General features: G+C 35.6%; 1 protein-coding gene across 1 annotated transcript in view; it reads left to right on the top strand.

Moving 5' to 3' along the window:
* Nucleotides 1-24116, top strand: part of DNAJC1 (DnaJ heat shock protein family (Hsp40) member C1) — a 114436-nt gene that overhangs the window by 18979 nt on the left and 71341 nt on the right. Inside the window, exons 2-3 of the mRNA XM_069776758.1 lie at nucleotides 22117-22218; nucleotides 23039-23085. Of these exons, the coding sequence (XP_069632859.1) occupies nucleotides 22117-22218; nucleotides 23039-23085 (149 nt within the window). The remainder of the gene's footprint in view (nucleotides 1-22116; nucleotides 22219-23038; nucleotides 23086-24116) is intronic.

Here is a 24116-nt window from a genome sequence, read left to right as displayed (position 1 = left end):
GTTACTTTATTAGTTCTTCCTATTTATTTGATGTAGACAAACCCTCCCAGTTTTTTGGTGTGTTGTGTGCTTGTTTCCCCATAGGTCACTTCTGATTGTAGAGCATTAAGACTTCTCCTGACGCAACAAACGTCCCAGTGGATTACAGCTGTGGAGCACAAAGGGAGATACTGACATAGCTGCATACTTGCTGCATTAGACACTGCTGAAGAGATGGGCTGCTCTTTCGCCCTTTCTTTTGAGATACTGCCAATAGGCAACACTAAGTCTGAGGAGACGTTTGTGCTGTTCATTCTAGTTATGTTATGGAATTCCTCCTAATTGTCAAATTCAATATTTTTAAAGTGTTAAGAGTTACATATATTACTGCTTAAAAATTCTTTTATTGTGATACCTTTTTGTTCTAAATATAATGTTGGGGAATATGGATGTAGATTTTTATTCTGTGCAATTTGAAGTAAAAATGAACCTTACAAAAAGATATTTGAAACCATTGCTGAATTTATTGTGTGAGGCTTCGTAGTGCTCTGGAGTAGATATACCAGAACTTCAATGAAAAGAACCATAAAGATTTTCAGTATTCAGTATTTGTAGTTGTCTCTATACTATACTGATCATTTAATCTGATTATTGAGATTTTACATTTTTAAGTTCAGTTATGGTTTCTTACCACTTGATGGCAGTGAAGGAGCTAGTGTTGCCAGGCAAAGGTTCAGGGCAAGAACCCATTATGAATAACAAAAGAGGAGGTACAAAGGAAGCCTCTGACATTTAATATTGTTCACATTTCTAGGTGATATTACATATACCACAAATGACAGTAGAAGAAGAAAAGCCTCTAGATGGAGCTTCAGTACTTCCAATGGGGGAGAGATTTTTATACTCAAGTGGTTTGCTCCTATTTATAATAATTATTTCAAACAACAACTTTCCCATTTAGGAATGGAATGATACCAGACATAATCAATAAGTAATATCAGTGCTTCTTCTATTATAAACATACTATACTTCTTGAAAAGCATGCAATTCTGGCATTTTTCTCATACTTCTGTTCAAATCCTGCAGCATCTCAACATTCTTAGGAATTCTCAGGTATTGTTAGAAATGTGCAACATAGATTAAGGATCAGCATAATTATTCAAGCTTTTTTTAAAAAAAGATAATTGGATTTTATTGGTGGGATAAAAAGAGAAACTTGAAAAATACTGTTCAAATTGGAAACTGCCCTGCAGTATTTATTGTTTTGCATGGTCTAGTCCCAGTGAAGAAGCGTTTGTTGTAACATTAAATACTACAATGCACGGACGTGTGTTTGAGGCAGTTTATTAGTGAAGGTTCTTTTGCACTTCCTACACCCATGTACACCTCTTGCCAAGCTGGTATGGGGAAATGAACCATATAATGGCCCTGCTATAGTAATTGGCTCCACATGGGTGGACTCTAGTGCACAGACAAAACCTTATTTGAAGTAATTGGTGCTTTGTGTAGGTACAAGGGTCTGTACATGCAGATTTATTTTGGATCCTGGGTCAAACCTTGGCATTAGTAAAGGTTTCAATTTCATGCAGTGTCTTTGACATGTAAGTGATTTTGAAGGAGTATCAAAAATATCCATGCAGATGATAGCAAGCAACTTGATTGAACTTGTTTGTTAAAAATACACATAGCTAATATTTTGCAGTTATATTTTTGATTGAATACTAAATAAAGAACTTGGCTTGCTAAGTTTTGTGAATATACAGCCTGTTACTAATTCTAGAAAATATCAAAAAAGCAAATTATAAGTTTCCATAATTATTAAATATCTTGATCGTTAGTAACATTATAATAGTTCTATAACAGGCAGTACTACATAAACTCACAGTTGAAAAGAAGTGAAAATTTACTGGAGTTATCAAATATTTACTTTGGTTTCAGATGCCATTCTTATTTTTAAAAAGCATTTAAGCTTATTCTTTCCAGTATTAGCTGGCATCTGTTAGCCTAATTGACAGATTGCTGTTGCTGGTTTAATATAATGGCAACCAGAGCATACTTATTGGGCAAAATTCAAGTTTATCTTGTCAAATAAGTATCAAATACGTATTCTGTCTAGTGGTAAAAAGAAAGGGTTAGAAGACAGAGTTGAAGATATTGCAGTATTTAGAATGATTGTTTCAGCCAGTGGAGGCTCATTTGCTGGAAATGCCCTTGTGAGGTTGTGGCATTTCTTCATCTATGGCATTAGTTTGTTGTGTGGCATAAAATGGTATTGAAATGAGTTTCTTGTCAATGCTGTTTTGAGTAAGGTTTGTTATAAAACAATGAAATTTTACTTCATTACGTGATATGGGTTGGCTGTATTTATTTTAATGTTAGTGGAAAAACTTAGCTACTGTGGGGCAATACAATTTTAAGAGAACCTAGTGCAAGCTTTTCCAGCTGCTACTATTTGATTTAAAGGAATTTGAAAGGTACAAAGAAAATTATCACGGCATTTGGAACATGAAATCAATTTGTTTTAGGAAGTTAGTGTTAATCTTGCTCTATTTGCTTGCCAGGCTGAACAGCATAATTGCCAAAAGTCAGATATGGGAAGAATACATATATTTGTGCAAAATAAATTTTATTCCTCTAGGTCATTGCTGAGAATTTTAGCACATGTAACTTTAAAAAAAAACTGGTTGGTTTTTTTTGTTTCGTTTTTGGGTTTTTTTGGTTTGTTTTGGGGGTGTTTTGTTTTGGTTTGGTTTTGGTTTTACCCAAGATGAAAACCTATCTAGCTGGTGGGCAATTTATTCATTCAGGGATTTATGTTATATGACTGCATACAATTGTTAAACCTTGTGTTCAAGAAATCCCTTTTTATTAAGGGGGGGGGGGAAGGCTGTGGGTGTAATGTAACTCTCACTTCCTGGAGGGTAACTAGTTTGTACTAAATAGCTTCTATATTAATCAGTGCAGTAGTAGCAATGCCCCAGAAGCAATGTGTTGTTTTTATTTCTCCTTATCTGGTTAAGAGTTGCAGATAATAGTAAAGGTCTCAATTTCTAGGTTTCATCTCTGTTAGTCAGCAAATTCATATGGATCTTTTAAAAATCCTTTGGCTTTTTTCTTTTACTGTGCTAACACTTGGTGTAATTTTTTCCCTGAAATTGTCTCTTAGTTATATCTTTATATTAGCTTTATCATTAAAACTCTGAGTTTCTTTGATGGCATTACAAAAATGTTGATGGCATTCTTATTTATCCTTGACTGTGGAGCAAATCTCAAATGGTTACTTCCTGTTTGGGTTGAAGGAACAAGTGAATTCTTGGAAAAGGCATAAAATCGCACAAATTAGCAACCAATATATTGAGTAAATTTCCTTGAATATTCCTGGATTCACTGCTGATGTGTGTTTTGAACAAAAAATTAATTCTGTATATGTAGGCAATACATAACTTTGTCATTTAAAAGTAAAAATGCCCTACCAGAACTGAAGACTTGATACTATTGTGGAGTTCATTTTTTACCTTGGCTTACTTTTTAATAGTGATGGAAGAGTCAGTAATTAAAACTACTGAATTAGTGAAAATAATCAGAAGTTTCCCTTCTGTGGACAGTTCTTCTAAACAATTTTATTTTATTAAAGTCATAGAATCATAGAAAAAAAGCTGATAGAACTGATCATATAAAACTGTGTAATGATTCACATTTCTTGTTGTAATGTTTAGTGAGAGCAGAATAAATAAGTATGAAGAACTTAAAATTGCTCATAGAATTAACTCTTCATGTTTTTGTTTTATTTTGCCGTAAAAGAGCCTTTCAGAATTTGCATTTCATTGTGTTGCAACTCATTAATGCAGTGAGCAGCAAGTTTTTTGTTTGTGTGCCCTTATTGGATACTCACCTAAACTTCATACCCAATTAAAGATTTCTGGAGATCATTCAGTAAAGAAAGCAAAAAAAAAAAAAAAATTTCCTTTTTTGTTGTTTTATCACTAAAGCTTTTTTACTTCTTACGTATGGTTTTGTTTGTACCTTATGTTAATAATAACAATTAACTGAACAAATATTCTTGACTTGTAGTCTTTTAAAAATATTTTTCTTTTCACTTTTTTTGTACAAATATTGATATAGAAATATGGAAACTAATTACAGTTGTATCTTGGTGGACCATATCCCAGTTTCCTTTTGTTGTTTCTCACTTTTGAGAGTTGTTTCTCTCCCCTAGATCCCTGCTTGGTCTTATCTAACATTATTAGTTGAAAAGAGGCAGGTGGTAGTGAAGACTTGTTAAAGTCTTTCAGGTGAAGGAACATTACATGAAGTATGTATGCATATAGATTATAACCTATGTCTTGTGTGTAAAGTCCATCTAAATTAAGATGATTATGGAAACTTTCCTCATTTCAGTTTTTCATGGAACGCTTGCTATGCTAAGAATCCTTTATAAACAAGACTCTTTCATGCAACTCTAGATCAATATAAACAGAAAGGTTTTCTTGGGTAAGATAAACTGTTCTCCATATGTAAAGTTGTCTTGCTTGTAAAGATGCCTGTAATTTTTCAGTTCATGGATATTTAAGTCTGACTCTAGATCTATAAATAATATTGAATAAAAACTTAGTGTGCCTGTCAGTTTATTTGGGAGCATAATTCTACCAGTGTTCAGGCAGCAGTCACATTTGACTCCCATGTAAATACATGCATGAGTCTGAGGATTCCTAGAAACTTCAGGAGTTGGAATTTTAATCTTTAAAACTGTTTTTAATTGCATGCAAATTTTGATTGCCCCATGTGGGAATAGTATAGTTCTTTATTTTAAGTTATTATTTTATTTTTACATAGTGCAGGAAAATGACATCAAATATAAAATACATGAAATATTGTTTCAAAAATACAACTACAAATACTTAGATTCTTGTTCTTTTTTTTTTTTTCTTTAAGAAAAGACTTGGATTATTCATATTTATTCAGCTTGATGGAGTTTGTCTTCCAGGGTATATAAGGCTTTTTAATTCTTAGACAAATATTTTACATTAAATGTGGTGATAAAATGAGATAAAGGTGATACAAAAGTATTGCAAGTATATCTTGCAAGTATGTCTTGTATTGATAAATGCTAGCAATGCCATTCACATAAGCAAAACAGTTCTGGATTATTTATAACTTCTGAAAATGTGCCTCACAAATTGTATTTCAGCAAGATTCCAAGTAATTTGGATAAAGTATAGTTGCAGTCATTTGTGGTCTGAAAGTAGACCTCTCCATTTGTGCTTCTGGAGAATGCATGTGTACAGAAGTTCTACTCAATTATTAAGGAAGAACTTTGTTGTACCATAGCAGAATTGGTAATTAAAATGCTTAGCCAGTTTCTTGTGTGGCTGCCACTATTTTTAGAATCTCATTACTTTCATTATACTTGAGAGATTTTGCAAGGTGCTGGGTCTTGTTCTTCTTTGTCTTAGATGGTAAAAATACATATGCCTTGCAGAAAGTGCTTGGTAAATACTTCTGGGTCTTTTGAGACAAAACATACACTTTCCTGTGAGAGAATCAGTTGCCTGGACACTGCGTGTTTCAGAACTGTCCGTCTACACGTGGGCTCATCTGCTTGTGCTACATGCAGTCTCTTTCCCCTTCCTAATTGATGCACTTGATTTACTGATTTCTCCCCACCCTTCTAAAATGATATTGCATATGCTGGCTTTTAGTTCTGTGTGGATACCAGTCTACTATTGCATATCTCAGAAATGTTACACTTTTATTGTTTTAAGGAATAATCCATTTTATGTTACATTTGTGTTAAGATTTGTAATTTGAAACAGGCAAGCTGATAACTAGCCAGATCATTCTGCAATTTAGTGGAGCCTGTTAGAATCAAAATGATTCTTCAGAGAGCTGGGGTTTATTTGAAGGGGGGGGGGAAGCACTGCTTGTGAGTTAGTATTATAAAGCAGGTCTGCATTGCTTATGCAAATATTTTTTCCTTTTTGAATCTACTTGTTTCTCTGTCTTTTTGTACAACAGCCATGTACCTTACTAGTGCTTTTAAAGACTAGTAACAAATTTCCAGGACTGCATACTGTAAAATTAGGGAATGTCAGTTTTCAGAATGTCTCAAATCTTAATTTGGTTTCTTTGTGCTTGTTCATTGTGATGATTTTTAATTCACTACATTATATTCTACAGGGTCTTTACTTATTCAGGCTCAGGGAGAGATCTGGCCCCAGTGCAGCTTCAGGCTTATGTATTGAAAGAGACTGTTGTCTGTAAAAACTGTTTAACCTGTAGATGTTGAGGGTATGTAGAGAGTGGGGGAGAAGATTGCAGGGGAAAAAAAAATGGTTTCATGGGCAAGCTAGTCAGACGAAAAGTGCCCTTGAGGATTGGGTTCTGTTCCTCTCTCTGCCACAGAATTCCTGTGTGATGCTAGGCAAGTCGTTTAAACGAAACTTTTCCCAAGTGGTGACTAATTGATTTGAGTGCTCTGCAATTCTGGTTGCATAATTTGAGATACTAGGGGCTTATATGCAGAAATGCTGAGGGTTTGCAGCTGCAGCTGAAGTCGATCAAAGTCTGTGCCCTGAATGTATGGAATGTTGTTTGATACTGAGCACTTGGAAAAATCATATCTGAGATAAAATTAGCACCCGAGATTACTGCAGATTTTACCTTAATCTGTGCCTCATTTTGCAATCTATAAAAAAAGTAATGCATGCTTGTCTCAAGATATTATAATGGTGAATAATATTATTGATGAACTCTGATGCCATTGTGATGGGCTTAAAACAAATAACCATGGCTTCCAAACGTGTTTGAACAGCATGCATCTAGGAGCAGATGAGGCCACACATGAACAAATGTGTGGAGAAAAATACTGAATAGCTGCTCACTGGGTAAGCAGTCATCTTCTATATGTTGCATAGAGACAGAGTGGCAGGAGTAACGACGACAGATTGTAGTTCTTTTCAGCGAATCACTGAGTTCTTCCCAAATCTCCTTTACCTGTTCAGAATGCTCATTATTGTCTGTAGCATGTATTATCTTTATCATGTTTCTGTTATCCCTTAATTTTTAAACTTACAGTTTATATTTTAGATTTAATTAAACTCAAATCTTATCTTTTAACAATCTTATTATTTTTTTAAGAAAAGCTTCTCTTGCTACTTTAAAAAAAAAAAAGGTACCATCCTCGCTCTTGAGTCAAAGAACAAAAATAGAACTAGACCAAAAATTTTTACCCTTTTGGTCTGTTTGCCAACAGTATGCTCTTTGTCGACATTGCCACAGGGTGTACAGCTTCCACTGCTGGCATCTGCCTAAAGTTGGCTGAGGGTTTGTGTGGGACTAATTGGAAGAGAGGAGCTATACAAGGACTAATTTTAGTTCCTTTCTTCCTGTTTCCTCAGTTTCTTCACCCTGCAGTAAATATTTCTTTTATTTTGTCCAGGGGTACTTACTGTGATGTATTTTTTCAGAAATAGTTTTGCAATATTTCTGCCACCACTGTTTTGTGTTTTGGGTTTTTTTTCCTTCCAAAAAAGACAAGTTATGAGAGGAAGAAATTGCATCTGATGGAATCCTTTTTAATTTCTTGGATTTGATTCTGTGGCTGGGTTATGAGACAGAGGGAAATGTGGCTTTGCCCTGTTATTGATGCTTGTAGGATTTTCAGTAACAGAATGCTTTTTTCCATGTAGTAGCTCGCAGACTTGCAGTTTCAGTCCTTTTGTCACCACCTGTGTCAAAATGCTAACTATATTCTTACTTGTCTGTTGATCTTTATTTTAGTCTTGATTTTATAACTTGAAAACTTGAGGGAGAACCCACGTTAGGATTTATCTTTGCTTCATTTAAGTCCTGTGATCACAAAACTTTTCCTGTAGCTTTTGCATTTGAAATACTCTACATTTGTCAATGTTTCTACTTGAGGCAGTAGGACCACAGTTTTTTATCTTCTGACTTTCACTGTTATCTTTGATGCTGATAATCCTGTAATCCCATGTTGAGAAGCAAGTAAATGAATTGGTAATAGCCACTATCTTCTGCAGTCAGTTGGCTGAAACAGATTTCTGGTAGCATAGTTAATGAGATGTAACCTGTGCCAAGTTTTTATTGCTGCTCACTCAACTGCTGATTCTTCTTTTTCACAGGCATAGAAGGAAGCATACTTTTCCCCTTTATTTCGGTCTTTTCTCCTTTTGCAGTGTTTGTGTTGCTGCCAGCTCTGCTCACTCAACTTTGTAGTTCCTGCAGTTGGCTATTGCACTCTGTCCTTCTCTGTACTGCTTCCAGACTGAGGAGCTATCCTTAAAATACAGGTGTCAGAAAAAATTCCTCTTATACGTTACTTCTGCTTGTGATGGGGAGATGAAGGTGGGGATGGAGGAAGCAAGAGATCTCCTCTTTTCAGTTGTCCAGTTCCTACTCTGCTGTCGTGACTTCAGAATAGGTCTCTATGGGTGGATGAGAGATGATGGGAAGCAAATACACTCCATATAACTGCTGCCTTTTAATACCAGTGGCTGAAGAACTGACCTTAGTTTTGCCCCTTTACTTATTTTTCTCTCATGAGCAGGGAGCATTTCCCAATCTGTTTCACTTGTGACTTCAGACGGAATATTGGGTAAGAGCTATTATTGTACCTCTCTTAGCCCTCTGATGGTGGTGGCAGGCTACTTAGCTTCCCAGCAAAAAAGGCTTGTTTTTGCTGAATTATTTTTACGTCTGTGTAAGGGAAGAAGCAGGCACATACATGTGTGTGATACCCACCGCCTTTCGTAGTGATGAGGTTGTTGGGTGTTGCACTCACCTAACTGAAGAATGCTTAAAGTAGATTGGGAGAAGTGTTTACCTCACACTCATCTTCTCAGCTTTTCCTCCTTGTGCAGACCTGCCCTCTGTCTCTTCCAGACTTGTCTGGGTTTTCAGAGCATCTGGTTCAGCTGCAGCCTTGCTGTGGATATTGCTGTGAGAGCAGAAGCTTGGCATGTGCTGCCTCTACCAGCTGTTCCCTAGGCTGCTGCTTAGGGGAATGCCCTGTTGTAAGGGTCTCCCCATTTGGGTAGAGTCTGTCTTCTGCTCTTCTTCCTGCTCTTGCAGGCCAAGAGGGAGGCAGTTTATGGATCAGTATGATTTACTCCCCTCCTTCCCTGATGCAAACAATACCTCCAAGGTAGCACTGGAAGAGAAGAGCAGTAACTGCTTGCAGGGATGGCTTTATGAAAAGCAGGGAGGTGATCTTTCTGCCTCTCAGTTGGGCCTACATGGTTCAGTTCAAATGTTTTGATTTGAAAAACATAGAGGGCAATTCACAGAACAGCGTGCCACTGTGTGTAACAGTATCTGCCCACAGCTGCCATAAATCTTGAGGCGTAATTGTCTGTCTTAAGGATTATTTGGCTCATTCTCACTAGAAATAATGTCAGATAAGCATTTTTAGTGACTATAATACCAGTTTTCCATAAAAAAATGCTAGTGAATGGGAAGGGCTGTCTTCAAGTCAGTTCCATCAGAAGTCATTGCATATATGTGGAATTTTTAACATGGGCACAATTTTTTAAATTCAATTTTATTTAGCTTTCAGTTGCTTATAAATTAATTTTCTGTGTGAATTTTAATTGATGGTTCCTAATGCTTAACTTAATTTCTTTATCCAGGTACCTTTGAACATTGGCTGGCTAATTTATGGCTCATACAGACTCGGGCAGGTTTGGCGAATAGTCTTTTGGGATGTTAGTGTCCCCTGCCTTCTGCCCTGGCCCTTTATCAGATTTACCAAATTTTATGCCATCAAACTGTGACTTGAGGTGGTCAGGCAATGCTCATCCTTTCAGCTCACTTTGTTAGGAGTGTGATAACTTTTAGCAAAGTGGTGGGCCATAGTAATAGGTAATCTGTTAAGGTTATTGGAGTTTAACTGAGATGTTTGTTAAGTTTCAGGCTGGGATGTGTCTTACATGCAGAAATTTTGCTGACGCTGGCATTTGTACTACAGAGAGTGATGGAGGGCATTCCTATATTCTTCAAGGAGGCTATGTACTAACTCAGCAGTGAATTACTATATAGGTAGTGGCATGTTACAACCTCCCTGAGGTCTTCTGAGTCCCGAGGTAGTAATAGCTCATTAAAATGGTAGTTAATGAGTATAAAGGGATCATTATGCGACTCTCCTACATGGCGGGTAGGCCTAAATCCTAACTAGTTCAGTAGAAAGTATTCTAAATAAAGAAGGAATGAATTTGATAAATGCTGCTGGTAGTTCTTTATAAACCTAGCTATTTAAAGCAGTGCATTTGAAAAAACACTGACAGAAATACATATTGAATAAATTAATACAGGTTTTTAAATATGTTTTAGGGCTTTCAGAGGTATTAGTATCCTATACAAACTCAAAGTTACCTTAACATGGTTTGTAATGAAGCATCTTTGGTTAAAAATATGCAGCATTTTGCCACTTGTGATCAGTTGGGTTTGAAGTTATTAAAAAAAAACCCCCACAATTTTTTTTTCCCTATTTACTTAAATTTGGTGTGGTGTTTCTTGTTTTTGTGGGGTTTTTTTGTTTGTTTGTTTGTTTTTTTTAAGATCTTGAGATTTGTAGACATTTTCTGTTCTATATGTCAAAAATAAAGGGTGGAACAATTTTTCCTTGAGAGAGGAGGAGAGTAATGTTCTGCTAATATGACTTTATTTGTGGAAAACATAACCACCTCACACATGACATCTTCTTTTTTATGCCTTTCATTTAACTACAGTTATTTTCTGGAGAAAAGTATTAAGGATTTATCCAAACTGAACAATGTGGATTTTGTAGCAGTGAGATGAAAAACATCTTGATCTTAGTAAATGCTTCATGTCTTCTTCCAGGCTCTAGAAGGACAAACAAACAAATGCGAGAATGCAGACTCAGGTACACCTAGATCTCAAAGCTCAAGTTCAGTGGACAGGGCTATTTTTAAGCATCCTTAAACTAAGAAAAATAACATTACTTCTACAAAATGAGTACTTCAGAAATATTATAGTATGGTACAGAAGCTGGGTAAACAATAGGAAAAACATAGTGGAAGCAAATATAAAATATATTAAATATATATAAGTATATTGTAAACATAAATATATATAAGATTTTGAGAGAGGTGCTCCTCCTTTCTGTCATAAATGAAGAAATTATAACTGCTGTGCCTGGATATGGTTTACTACAGCAGCTCTACCATATTCTCATTTAGGTGTTTTTGTTGCAGGAATTAAGTATGTATTTATAATAAACCAAATACAGACTCCATTTGTAAAGGTATAGTATAATTTTTAAAAAGTTTTATTGATACTTGGAGAAATTCCTGCTTGCTTTTCTTGTTCAGTTTAGTCCTTATTTTCATCTGACATTCTCAAGAAACCTTGCGGATCATATCTATTCCATATTATCTTTCAAGGCTAAAGCTTATAATGGATGGAGGAAGTATTCTAAACTCAAATTATGTGGATGACTTATTAGTGATCATCTACTACAGGATGACTTTCTTAGCAGTTCAGAGTAAATGCTGTGTAACAGTAAAAATAAGCTTAATGCCTAGCAGTCCAAGTCCTGGAGCAGGGCCCCATGGGACTTCAAATTCATAGTAAGGAAGTGTTTTCTGCCGCCTCTTGATACTTGCCACTCCTTTCAAAGCCCTTTTAGGTTTTGTGAAAATCTCATTGACTCTTTCTTTTCTGGCATGAGCATCTGTCATCTTCAGTGTGACAAGAATACTGTCTCTTAGCCAGGACCTTTTAAACTACATAAACAGATGCAGTACATCCAGTTGGAATATTTTCAGAGTTATTATTAAATTGATCATCAAAAGGATATTTAAATTCTCAAATACAGGACTGTTAGTGACCTACTATACCCTGCTGTGACAGAATCAGTTAAATCTAAGTCACGCCTGATAAGTGTATGCAAGACCTGCTTGTAAAGGAGACTTCAGCAGTCTGTTCCAGTGATATGCTAGTGATGCTTTTAGGAAGTTTTCCTGGTAGCTTTACTTGAATCTTCCTGTGCTGTTATCGGACTGTTACAGCTTAGCCCTAATAGATCAGACAAGGCAATTATTCCACTTTTCTTTACAGCTCTCTCTTACATATTTGAAGATGTTACTTCCTTGTGCCAGCTGCCTTTTCTTTAGTCTTAGGACATTCTTGTTCTTTCAGTTTCTCTGAAGAAGTCACTATTATTTTCCTCCTAGACTTCTTATTATTCAGATTTTTTTGCTTATCTTCTGAACAGGCTTATAGCTTTCTTTAACTGTATTGTTTGAACTGGATGCAGCAATCTGCTGAGGTCTTACAATTGCTGTGCGAAATGGCATGGTTGCTTGTTGCTGTACTGCTCATGTCACAGTGGGCTGTGCTGCACAGAAAGGCAACATCATGTCACTGGCTCATGCTCAGCTTGTGATTCACTGATCACTTCTGCCTAACTGCTTTTTTCTATTCTCTGTGTGTGTAGTTGATGAATTCTGTCCAGATGTAGACCATGAGTCTTTCACTTAGGAAATAATGTCATATTTTTTTACAACAATTCTCCAATTTGTCCGAACCTTTTAAAATTCTAATTCTCTTTGACAGCATCTTTGTAGGTTTTCCCAAGTTAGTGTTAACTACCAGTTTAATGGTGATTCTGTAATTCAACTTGCTGGTTAAAATACTGAATAGCAGTGGGCCTGGGACAGACCTTATAAAATCCTGTTTAATACACTTTTTCATTTTTGACAGTTAGATCCTTTAACTATTCAAGGTACGATTTATTTTGTTTCCAGTTTGTTTTGCGCCTGCAAGAGAAGCTTCATGATACCAATGTTTTTGTTACTTGTTTAAATAACATTGTGCATTAAAAACATTACTTAAGATATTAAATATCACTGTCTATTCATTCAAAGCTTATGTAACAGCTTTTATGTAACTGTGTTCTTAAAATGCTTTGTGAAGTTGAGCAACAATTAAAATATAAATTAGAGCATTGTATAAGCATATAGGACTGCTGGGGACATACACTTGTTTACACATGTTTTTGTATTAGCATCTGTGTGTGTTTATATGAAAATATATATGATGGATGTGTGTGGGTGTATGGGCATATAAATTGGTGTCCTTCACTGCTGATATGGCTGAGGAAGTTGCTAATAAATAGCTAATGTTTATTCTGAAAGTTGATGCCTGCGAGGATTATTCACCATGTAAATGTTGTGTTGATTCATGAGATAACGGGTAAATTTTTGAAAACTTCTGTGCTGGAGTTAATTGTTCTCTATTGGCTTCTTATATGGATTTATAATATTTTCTTATCAGCCATACATCCTATATCCAGTCTTTCATATGCCCTTTCCTCATTTACTGGACATCAGAAGGGAGGGTAACCTTTCAAAAATATGAAAAGGTTTAGAGCTTACAAGACAACTAAAGATGTAGTCACAAAAGTGACAGCAACAGTTCAGGTGACACAGGAATTCAGTAATTAGTAGCCCAAGTGTTTTCGGAGGGGGGGTATTTTTTTTTTTTATTTATTTTGGTCTCTGGTTTTCTTTAAGACCTAAGTCTGTGGTCATTAGTAATCTCCTTCCAAAAAATTACACTTAAATTGAAATCTGGTAAGCAGTTATTTGAAAAGACAGGCTAGGTGTTTAGAAGTGTGTGGGTCACTAATGTCAGGTGTGTAATGAGAACAGGATAAGCAAGAGGAGGAGGTAAAGACCTGTTATGGATGTAGCCTTGCTGATTCTCTGATTTCCTTTAATTCCTTACCCTCTGGAAAGAAGTTGAAAGCATACTAAAGCTGAAATGTAGCAAGAAAACTATATAAACAATCAAATAGCAGCATATTTTGGCCATTATGTTGTAGGAAGGGTTGGAACTTGTCAGATCCAACACCCCAAAATCTTCACTGCCTTATACTGATGCTCCACAGTGGTGGGTGTGGATTGCATTCAGCTGTCCTTGGGTATAGTGTCACCTCTCTTGTAAATCAGGGGGCTGTGCTATCTAGCTGCAAAGGCATTGAGCAAGAAATGCACTGCAGGAGACGCCACATTTTGTTTTCCCTGTCAACGTGGACTGTAAAAGCAGTGGTCTTTCTTTGTAGCAATTTAGGTCCTGTGAATATGTTGCAGGATCAGGAATTTTGCAGGTAATATTTTTTTAACTGAGAGCTGTAGACTGGAAATCACTGATGCAATAGCAGATTTTCAAGAGAACTCCCTAGAAACAACTTTCTTTAGCCTATAAGGGAATATACACAGGTATATATAAATATGTACAACTATCTATACTATAAAAAATAAATAACATATTATATAAATATGTAAACACTAAATGTAATATGTAAAAAATGGAATAAAAATAAATATGTAATAGTGTTCCTGGAAAAGCATGTGAAATAAATACAGGATACATACTCATTCCTTCCTTTTGAACTACCAGAATGAAAAACTAAATGGAAATAAACTATAACAGTAGGCAGGATTTCAAATTAGTCAGTGTTGGCTTGAATAATGCCATTAGTTGTTGTTTGATAGCTTTTCTCCAATTTGAATTTGAAGAGTAATTCTAAAAATGTTGAGAGTTGGTGAGTGTTCTTAGCATCTCAGAGACAAAGCTTATGTTAAATCGTAACTTGTGGTTATCCATGACAGTGTTCTCTTGGGCAATCTAATTTTTCCTAAATGATGAGTTTCTGAAAATCTAAGTAAAAAAGGTAAAAGGCTAAAATATTTTCAACAGAAGAAAAAAATTACATTTAAATACTGTTGTTCAAATTGGTCAAGAAAACCTAAGCCTGTGTAATTGTGCACATGTGCTGAGGAGAACACTTTTTTGGTTTCTCAAGCATGAGGCAGCAGAATTTTCATTCATTTGGCACGCTAGGCTGAAAACAGAGTCTTCTTTTATTTGACACACTCCCCTGGAAACAAACATGCCAGTGAAGGGATTGTGCCAGTTATCAGAAGCTCACAGGAATACATTGTGCTGGTTTGTATTCATTTTCATTTCATGAATTGCTTTAAAACTTAGCAACATAAAAAAGCATTAAAACACCTTTTTAGCATTATTTTTAGTTCCTATGTATTTCCCTGCTGTGCTGTTACTCAGTTTAAATCAACGGAATGTTGTGACACACATAGCTCAGTTTGCAGCAGAGCAGGATCTCTCCTCTTGCCTGGGTGTACTTGGAGCAGTCATCTGAGAGAAGCAGCAAATTTGAGTTTAACTCATTTTACATCCTTGAAAAAGATGACTGTCTTAGAAAGAAACTCAATAAAAATTAAGGGTGAATTGAACAAAGGCTATGCAGCAAGAAGTTTAGGCCAAAACCCAGCTGGCATCTGTTAACTATAAAAGTTCACAGATAATGCTTGGTCTTTTGGGAGACACTTGCTTTTCTTTCCTACAGCTATATTCTTCAGGCTTGTCAGCAGGTCCTTCCCACCTCTGGAATCTGCTACAAGACTCTATTTCCCTCATGGATGTTTTTCCAAGTGCAAACTTGGCAAACTCAGGTGTACTTCTTGGAACTAATTTGGTCATGGGAACTTAAATTAGGACCAGGCTGCAGTGGATGCATGTGAAGCAAATATGGGAGTGGTATTTAAATGAATCTTCACCCACATCAAACTTGATTAATTTCTTAGTCTTGTGCTGTTGCTGCTGTTAGAGGAGCAACCATGTTAGACATGGGTATGTCTGCTTTATGTAGCTGTTACTTTTCCTCCTGGTGCTATTGAGCAATTTTTATGTATAGAAACAGCATGCAGGTGTGATTCCGTCCCCCCCCACTCCCCCCCGCCCCCGAAATTACTTTCTGAAAAGGTGTTCAGGGAAACAGGGATGCTTGTGATTGTGCACAGAAGATACGAATTGTGGCATTTAAGGCTATTGGTACTGATGGCGGGAATTTTATTGTTTGTTTCTAAGAGAGTCTCATTTAATTTTTAAAATAATTTTTTTTAAAGGGTACAAAGTCTAGAGCAAATGCAAGCCATTGAATTACACAGTTTTGGTTGTAAGCTGCCAGAGCCATAGTGGCCTTCAAGCAGTTTGAAGAGGTATGTGTCAGCCTATGCTGAACCAAAGTGGAGGTGAGAATCGTGTTGGAAGAAGGGTCACAGCTATATGGTTTCCATCCTAAGAATTACATAGAGAAGGGTTATGGAGCAATAGTGGTTGCTGTTCTGTACCCATATGAGAATGAGACACTTAGGAGGGGTCACACTGTGTTCCTTGATGTTGCTCAAGGAATGAGGACTGTGGATATTTAATTGTTGGCCTACAGTCATGTTTGTTTAGTCTCTGACACTGATGGATATTAGTTTTCTGTGGACTTCACATGAAGAGAACCAGGTAGAAGGTAGCAATGTTGATAGGATGGTTAACAGACAGCTGTAGCTTCTGTCCAGTTATCTGCCCCTGCTTGTTTTGTGAATTTTTGTGGGACAGCCTGTGCATCCTGCAGTTTCAAATCACAGAAGGAAAGTATCTGATTGTGAATTTATAGAGCTTACTTTTTGTTTCTTTTTCTGTACCATTCTGCTTCAACTTGTATACCTGATGGTTACCAAAAGGAAAGTAGTGACTTTATACCCCTTCTTCTACACAAAAATTCTGAATGGAATATTTTGTTGAAGAAACCATATACATTTCAATTGCTTTTGAATAAAAAACCAAACCCAAACCCAAGAGTTATATAAGTTTGATTTATAATTTGGGAAGACTGAAAAAGGCCTCATGAAGGTCTGCCTGTGCTGAGGTTATTTAAGATTCACACTTGAAATACAGTCAGCTGGTGCTCTATGCCATTGTCACTTTTGGTTGCTACATAGCTTCAGTAATATGTGCTGTGGAAAATTCTACACAGTTATTCAGCAGCACTGTAATGAAATAAATATACTGATGTCATTCTCTTTTCACCCATTAACAAGTGATTGGACAAACTGCAAGTAAATAGAAATGTGATTTCTATCCGCCTACTTGGTCCTCTGGACCACGTGCCTTCCCATTGCTAATAAAGATAATACCACCTATTTGAAGACATCGGCAGGCATATTTAAAACCCAAGATGAATTGAGCACATTTACTGCATTAGAAGCAGTTGCTAAATTGTAAGTAACTAAGTCTTGTTGTATAACTGCATTGCACTCAAGGGAACAATTTAGGTTTTGAATTGTATATGTTGGTAAGTGAAAACTATGTAGATATTGATTATTTTTTTTCCCCTTGACCTAATCACTGTTTGCCTATGGCAATATCTGATATGTTATGTGTTCACCAAGAATTGTCTTGGGACCACAATGAGGCTTTTTTTAGCTTCATTAGTAATCATAGTTACATTAGGAATAGAAGGCAATGCAGTAATATACTTGTATTGTACTACACCAGTTTTTCTATTTATTGTAAAGGTGGAAGTGAACTCCGTAGGTGGGAGTCTGAATTTGTATAGACAGAGGAGGAGACCACATTTGAATCTTTGTCCATTTTCAGCAAGGATTTAATTTAAAAAAAAAAAAAAAAAAAAAAAAAGGAAGGCAAATGCCTGTTTAGAGTATTTATTTTTTTGTGTAGTGAAAAAATCCTTTCTTTGTTTCTCCTTATTGTCGTGGTTTAACCCCAGCCAGCAACTAAGCACCACGCAGCCGCTCACTCACTCCCCCCCCCCATCCAGTGGGATGGGGGAGAAAATCAGGAAAAGAAGTAAAACTCCTGGGTTGAGATAAGAACGATTTAATAGAATAGAAAAGAAGAGACTAATAATGATAATGATAACACTAATAAAATGACAACAGTAGTAATAAAAGGATTGAAATGTACAAATGATGCACAGGGCAATCGCTCACCACCCGCCGACCGACACCCAGCCAGTCCCCAAGCGGCGAATCCCTCCCCCCCCCACTTCCCAGTTCCTAAACTAGATGGGACGTCCCATGGTATGGAATACACTGTTGGCCGGTTTGGGTCAGGTGCCCTGGCTGGGCATGAGAAGCTGAAAAATCCTTGACTGTAGTCTAAACACTACTGAGCAACAACTGAAAACATCCGTGTTATCAACATTCTTCACATACTGAACTCAAAACATAGCACTGTACTAGCTACTAGGAAGACAGTTAACTACATCCCAGCTGAAACCAGGACACTTATGTATTTGTAGTCTAATGATAGAACTTTTCTTGGTAATACTAGAGAATATGAAAATGATGCTGAATAAAATAAAATTTAGTAATGTGTTTTTCATTGTCTGAATTAACAAGCTGCCAAAAGTAAATGACATAAATGGTGAGAAGAATGTTTCCACTTCTCCCCCACCCTGGGAACTGGATTTGTATCACTCTTTAGACAAAAATTAAAAATTCTAACAGAGTACCTGAAGAAATGTGTTTAACTTTTGACATATTGTTGATTCCTTCAAGTGGTAATTTTGTTTGTGTGCTAAAATACTTGTTTGTAGTGTCAAGGATTATGCGAAAAAGTGTAAAAGATTGAACTTTTAACTTCTACCTAGAGGTCATGTAACTAGACACATGGACACTCAGCTTGTACAATAAAGTGTTAGCAATTAAAAAATTCCTACATCCATACTTGCATATTTGCATGCATAAGAAGCCAAACTGTGGCCTACCTAAATATAGACTTGCAGTTTCGTATTTGAGAACTAATTCTAGCACAAAACACCTTTTCCTCCCTTGACTTGTCTACTATGTGCATTTTTTCTAGCTATGCAGCTGACAGTTGAGCAGTTTTTATTTTAGCTTAGAGCATTCATTTTGTATTATCTTTTAATATAAGTGCTTATATTATGCTTTGTTTTTCAAAATATACACGATGGAGTATTGCCTTTTTTCCTCCTCAACAGCAGTGACTCATATGAAAATGGGCTTAGATGCTGTATGTGGAAGTATGTGCTGTTGTTGCAGTGAGACTAGTTCTCAACTTGTAAGTTAACTGGAAACAGGTGTGTAGGAGATGTTCAACCTTGGAAGTATGATGGGACAACACTGCTTTGAAAAGATAGTTATCAAGAAATAGGGTGATGCTTTTGATGTTTGTATCCACATGAGGGAGACAGTGTGACAGGCTCGTTTGCCTTAATTGGTGGCAAAACTTGCCAACCTGAAGCACAGTGTTGGAGAAATCACTGAATGCACTAGCTGTCTAATGTTACCACCTCCTTCTGCTGTTAACTGATATGCCTATTCCCTCCTTAGATGTAACTGAGATCGAGATTTCTGAATTGTAAACGAAGCCATCCAACACATCTTCTGAGCTTTTTCTTTAAAACAAACAAAACCTTAGTGTGGTTATGGCTTTCTGTCTCTAATCTTTGGACTTCTGCCCTAGTATGTAAAATAGTATATCAATCTGTAGAAAACACTGACTCTTAACTCGGTGCTTTGTTGCTCAGCCTTTATGGAAATGTTACTGAAGGTGGCTAACAGAATCAGTTAGCTTATAAATGCAAGTCTCTTAGAACAGCTGACTTCAGTATGGTAGATGTTTCTTCATTAGTTTGAAAATAATAATTCTTTGTAGCTTATTTAGGGTCAAACACTGCTAGGAAGTTCTGTAGTGATGAGAGGCTTTTCTAAAAAATCAACCACTTTTGTTCAGGGCAGCTCTTAGAGGATCTGGAACCTTGCCTGAAGATGCCTAACATTACCCATAGGTAGCATTAATTAGCAAAAAGTTTGGAACATACAACATATTCCTGTGTTGTGTTTGACAGTACTGTGAAGAACCGATTAGCAGGCAGACTTATTGTTGCTTTAGAAATTTATATGGACCAATTGTAATTAAATAATTTACAGCAACATCCCATATTTAATTACTTATTGGCATTACTGTCCCCTTTTCAACCTTTTAGAGGCTTAATTACAATTAGCTGATATGTTCATGAAGATCACTTTCATGGTTCAGCTAAAACTGTGGCCAGTAAACTCTTTCCTGATTTTTATGTGGTGTAGTAGTGTTGAAATATTGTATTCTGTTTTGAAGACAAGCCTACATTGTTTATGAAGTGGCTGACTGGGTTGGTGGATGAGGGGAAACAAAACAATCTCTAAATTATTTCTGGTAACTAAGATGAACACTCTGGTTTTGTAAATTTATAATTTTTTTGTTTCAACTTCTCAATGTGAAGGAACATAAATATTTAAGAAGCTTTATTTTTTCAGAGTTGACTTGGGATCTCTTGCTTTGCTTAAGCGTGAAACAGGTAAACTATCTTTTGTCCTGATCTTTTACACAAATAATCATGCTGCTCCCAAATAAAACTAAGGTTTAAATTGTTCGGATACAACTGAAAACACTGTAACTTTTTTTTGCTTGTTTGTTGTTTGAAGCAATGGGAAGAATACTGTGGGACAGCTCTTTAATACGCTTTTATCAGGTTTTTAACTCTTCATCGGGAGTGTTCCAAAAATAATACCAAGCACTTCTGTATGTGTGGTAGAGAAGGAATAAGCTGTGGTTTATTGCAAATACACGGTCTGGAGGTACTCATTCTTGAAGTTGTCATGGTCTCAATCCCTAATTTTTAAAAGATTTATTTACTTTGCTTTTTCACATTTATTTCATATAATTCTATTAAGTCTACATCTCAAGAATTTAATGTTTCTTTGTGCTTAGAATAGATATTTCATCACTGTCTCTTCCTTCCACTTAACCAAGAGTTAAAAATAAACCTATAAAACAATGGCAATATGAAGCAACTCACTGGCAGTAATCAAGCTGGAAGCAAGCTGGTACTTAACCAGAGGGATTCTGCTTTGGTGTGCACACACCTTAGAAGTAGCTGTTGGAAAATTTAAAAATGAAAAAATGCATATGTGGTCTTTTCAGGAGAAATCTTCACTGTGAGTAATAAAAGCACCTTCCTTTGACAGACTAAAGACTGTGGAAACTTTGATCTTGCGTTAGGGGATAATACCTGCTTCCTTAAAATATAATTTCAAAGTTGAATTTTCTCAAATTCTGCATTTTCCCCTGCTTTATCCTTTTCCCCTTCTCTTCCAGTCTTTCTGTAATATTCACTTCTGGCCCAAATTTGTATACAGCATTATTATAGCCTCATGTTATAAAACTGAAAATTTTGAAATGAAAATAATGATTTGTAATAAAAAGCCTGACAGACTAATTACAGTATTGCATTAATTATTATCTTATTTCAGCTCTGTTCCTCTCCCGGCTAATTCAGATCTGCGTTTTGGTGTTTTTTAATTCCTATTGACACTGTAATTTTGAGAGAGAGAATATACTGGGGAACAATATTTATAAAATTAAGAAACAAAAATTGTCAGATAAACAGTTGATTTCTAAAATGTTGCCTTGGACATGTTAGTAATAGAATGTAAGTAGTTCTGTTTAAATGTGATACTTTGTGGATCTTCTGGTGAGTGTAACACCTATATACTTTATAATACAACTCAAATCTTTCATTTCTGGATATCTTTATAGCATGTACTGAATAGCAGTCATTAATTCAGAAATTTGTGCATTGTGCAGCTGAGTTGGTACATCATTGATGCATTTTACTATCCGAGTTTTATTTTTTTCTCCCAAAATATGTGCAATTCTTATAATGATTAAGGAGGTATAAATTGATGTCAGTGCTACAGTACAGCTTCAAGACTGCAATTTGAAGCTACTTTAGAAAAATACAATTCTTCAGACATGGTGAAGCTGAAGTTGAATGGAAGTCCTATTAGTGGTGAATTACATGTAAATATTAATAAGGGAAGAGTTCATAGCAAGTCCTGAGTTTGGGAAATTGAGCATGATAATTTGCTGAAATGACATCTGTCGCGAAGATATGCAGATGCAATAATTTTCAGTTTTTATTTGAACTTTTAAATGGTGCAGAAGGTGCCTGGGTTAGTTTTTAAGCAAAAAAGTGTTTGGAAGTTTGGCAAATATAATTGTAATGGATATATGGTAATGAAGGAAGTTAAAATGAAAGGTGAATTGGACTGGATGACTGTTCAGGCATTTAGGCTAGGCTAGTTGGATGGCTTGGTTGTTAGACATCTCAGATTACGTTGCCTTAGTTCCTGCACTTGGTTGGCTGTCTTCACATCTTAACAAAGTTCTGGGAATTAGTTTCTGACAGTTTGCTTTGTTTTCCTTTTTCAGGATGCTTCGGGTGCAGATATTCGGAAAGCATATCGAAAGCTTTCACTGGTTTTACACCCAGACAAGAATAAAGATGAAAATGCAGAAACACAGTTTAGGCAAGTAAGTGTAATATGGCAATAAAAGTTCTAGGGAAAATAGAATCAGAATTTTTTATGATTATGTCATTTTAGTAAGAGCAATGGTATACCTTTGAAATTACTAAGTTGAACACTGAATTACATTTTTCCTGATGTAGCTAGATTAAAAACAAGTACACGTTTTTTGAATTAACTTGTTGAATAACTCAGATTTAGTATTTACCTGTCTATTAAAAATAATTTGAAGATAATACTTAGACTTGCACTCTGAGGAGGAAAATACAGTTTGCACTTTAGGTAAGACTGTTTATAAATACCCTTTTCAAAAGCAATAGGGAAAATTTCTGTTCAGTTCTCAATGCAAGTCATATGTAAGCATAATTTAATGAAAATAATTAATTTTCGTTTTTGACTTTTCACCTTTTGAATCTTTACAGAGTGAAACCGCAACTGTTTTAATTAGCTCTACCTTTAAAAATATACTTCTGATGACTAAATACAGGCTACTTAATTTCAGTAAGATCTTTAGGATGAAACAAATGATACCTTTTTTTTTTTTAAGGTGTAGCTGAGACAAGACTTAGTTTGACAGATGTGAGGAGGGGAAGAAAAGTCTTTTGTAGGAGTTGCTTGTTTGTGTATCTTATGAAACTTTGTATATGAATATGTCACTGTTTCTCTTACATACTGAGTTTGCTTCTTAGTGTTGTAGGGGAAAGTGAAAACTAGCAAAGGTCATTAGTTGGCAAATGTAAAATATGATACTACTATTCAAACTTTATAAACTCAATCCTAAAGTAAACTCTTTCGTGTGTTTTTTCCTTTTTCTGTTTTTGTTTTAGTTGGTGGCTATCTATGAGGTTTTAAAGGATGAAGAAAGGAGGCAGAGGTGAGTTAATTTGCAAAGGTTCTTAAAGCATGTTGAAGTCCTGTTTGACTTAACTGTAACTCTTCAGATGATTTTTTGCATAATTTAAGTTTGTAATTCCTATGTAGCTGTTTAATTAAAGATTGTATGTGTATTAAAGGGGAAGCTGGTGTGTGTTTTTGTGTGATATGCTGGTTACTCTCCTTTAAAACTAGTATTTGAAAGAACTTTAAAAGCTAGCTGTTAGTTGGAGCAATTTTTTTAACACTTAACAATATATCACTTTTTATTGAGTTGTGTCAATTATCATTGCTTGTTTTATTAAAGCTGTGGTTGAAAATGTAGGTCACTGATTCAACTGTCAGTTGTATCTCACGATATCAATAAAAGGCTTGTTACATGATATTTAGGGATAATTTCCAGTGTGTGTCGTCTTCAACATTGTTTTCTGTTGTTTAGTTCATTGTTTTTCTTTCAGATGTATATCTATACTGTAAACTTTGATAAACATAGCATAATTTTTTTTTTAATAAATGATAGCTGTCCTTGCTGGTTCAGGAGCAGGTCCAGCAGTAACTGAAGTGGATAGGATTAAGAACTGAAAACCTGGGGCTGATTTGCTTTCTGGAAGACTATTTTGAATGGTTTTTTGTTGTTTTTTTTTTTTTTTTTTCTTTTAAGCAGATGACCATTTAAACTAATGATTATCAGGAAAACTGGGGCACTGAAAGAGTTTTGTGTTGGGGTTGAAGTTTTAGTAAATCATCTTTTGGCTTACAAGTCTTTAAACAGGGCTTCACAAAGACATTTCTTGAAGTGTTTTTGGCTTTGTAGATGTCTTGGCAGGAGTCCAGGTTTTATAGTACAGATTATCTACTTTTTGATAATCCTCTCTTGAAGTGTCATGAAAATGTACTTCATAGAAGTACTTTTGGAAATTTATATTTAATTTTTTTTTTTATTTCATGTCTCACAAGAGTTTTTCATTGTGAAGTTCTAGTCAAGGGAAGGTTAAAAAAACCCTGTTAGTTAAGTGGTTTCAGACCACTTGA

This window comes from Haliaeetus albicilla, chromosome 2, assembly GCF_947461875.1.
Source record: "Haliaeetus albicilla chromosome 2, bHalAlb1.1, whole genome shotgun sequence".
NCBI classification, from domain to species: Eukaryota; Metazoa; Chordata; class Aves; order Accipitriformes; family Accipitridae; genus Haliaeetus; species Haliaeetus albicilla.
The sequence above is the reverse complement of the archived record's forward strand: the minus strand, read 5'-3'. Positions and strand labels throughout refer to the sequence as shown.